This window comes from Lepidothrix coronata, unplaced genomic scaffold, assembly GCF_001604755.1.
Source record: "Lepidothrix coronata isolate B3197 unplaced genomic scaffold, Lepidothrix_coronata-1.0 Scaffold71, whole genome shotgun sequence".
Lineage (NCBI taxonomy): Eukaryota > Metazoa > Chordata > Aves > Passeriformes > Pipridae > Lepidothrix > Lepidothrix coronata.
In genome coordinates, this window is record NW_016690251.1 from 3,148,169 (window position 1) to 3,149,870 (window position 1,702).

At 54.8% G+C, this 1,702-nt stretch overlaps 1 protein-coding gene across 1 annotated transcript in view; it reads left to right on the top strand.

Annotated features, from left to right (window-relative positions):
• Positions 1-931, top strand: part of LOC108499180 (homeobox protein Meis1-like) — a 4,452-nt gene extending 3,521 nt beyond the window's left edge. The window contains exon 2 of the mRNA XM_017818763.1: positions 701-931. Within this exon, the coding sequence (XP_017674252.1) occupies positions 701-931 (231 nt within the window). The remainder of the gene's footprint in view (positions 1-700) is intronic.
• Positions 932-1,702: the final 771 nt, after the last annotated feature.

Sequence of the window (1,702 nt, forward strand, 5' to 3'; positions counted from 1 at the left end):
CCAAAAAAAAAAAAAAAAAAAAACCCCCCCAAAAAAAAAAAAAAAAAAAAAAAGGAAGGCATTCCCAAAATCCCGAGAGCCCGGGCGAACGTTTCCAGCTTTTCGGCTTTAAAAGTTGCATTCTCGTGGAATTGCTGGGAAATCCGCAAATCGCTAGTTCTGGGTCTTTTTTTTTTTTTTATCCCTTGTGTTTGTATGTGTGCCGCTGCTGAAGTTTTTTGCATCCTCGCTGGGTGTGAGGTACCTGACTTCTTATCAGCGGGGGAAAAAAAAAAAAAAAGTTTAGCGGAGGGAAGATTTTGGACTCCGGGAAACCGCTTCCATTCGCAGGAGGGGGGTTGGGAGATTCGGGGGATGGGGATTGGTGCGGGGTGGTTTTTGGTTTTGTTTTTTTTTTTTGCACTTTTATTTATTTTATTGTTGTTATGATGATTATTATTTCTCCTGCGCCCCAGACTCGGAGGGTTTCGGGCCGGAGGAGCCCGGCCCGGGGCGGTGTTTCCCTCCCCAGGGCCGGCGCGGCGGATCCCGGGCGCGCTCCGGGGGGATCGCGGCGCGTCCCCGGGTGGTGGTGGGGGGACACACAGGGCAGCGAAGCTGCTGCCGAGGGCACTGCCCACTCCCCACACCCCTGACGCCTCTCTGCTCTCTGTCTCTCTCTCTCTCTCTCTCTCTCCCTCTTTCTCTCTGTGCCCCGCAGTACGACGAGCTGCCCCACTACGGCGGCATGGAGGGGGTGGGCATCCCCACCACCATGTACGGGGACCCCCACGGCGCCCGCCCCATGCAGCCCGTGCACCACCTCAACCACGGGCCGCCGCTCCACTCGCACCAGTACCCGCACGCCGCCCACGCCAACGCCATGCCCCCCGCCATGGGCGCCTCCGTCAACGACGCCCTCAAGAGAGATAAAGATGCCATCTACGGGTAGGTTTGGCCGCGCAGGGCTCCGCGCAACCTGCGCGGGATGGAGCGCGGGGGAGAGGTGAGGGGGGGGGGGGGAGTGCGCGGGGTGGGGAAAGATGGAGGGATGGGCAGCGCTGCGCGGTGAAGGGCCGCGTTCTTAATTTCGTGTCGTTGTTATTACCGGTTTAAAGGGTGGGGAGAGAGGGCTGGGGGTCCCCCCGGTACGGGGAGCCCGGGAAAGTAGGGGGGCGGCAGGCATCGCCGCGGGGAGGAGGAGGAGGAGGAAAATGATATTCCCAGGGCACAACCTGCGCCGGGCTGGTCAATCTCTGCACGGAGTTTTGGGAGCAAGGGACAGTTTGGAGCGCTTTGCCCAACTTTCCACCTTGTTCGTCTTTCCTTGCGTTGTGAAGGAGAGATCTCGAGAGCTGCTTCTCTCAGCTTTTTTTTTTTTTTTTAATTTTTCTTTTAATTTTCATTTCTTTTAAACTTTTTATCCGACAGCATTGAATGTTTCTCAGTGTGGCAACTTGTAAAGCGGTTTCTAGGCCGTTGTGATGGGAGCTGATGGGGTTACACTGGGCGCAGATGCTTTTAAAATGTATCTGCCCAGCTGGAGTTTGAGGGGAAGTTTAGGAGCCTCTAAAAATCGCTCTCAGGACAGTGAGGAGAAGGAGGAGGAAAATAAAATTCATGGCGTTCGGTTACTTTATCGGGTTATCAGAAATCTGAAGGGTTGGTTAAAACTCGGCAGTGAACGGTACCCAGAAGAAAAAAAAAAAAAAGAATGAAGCCC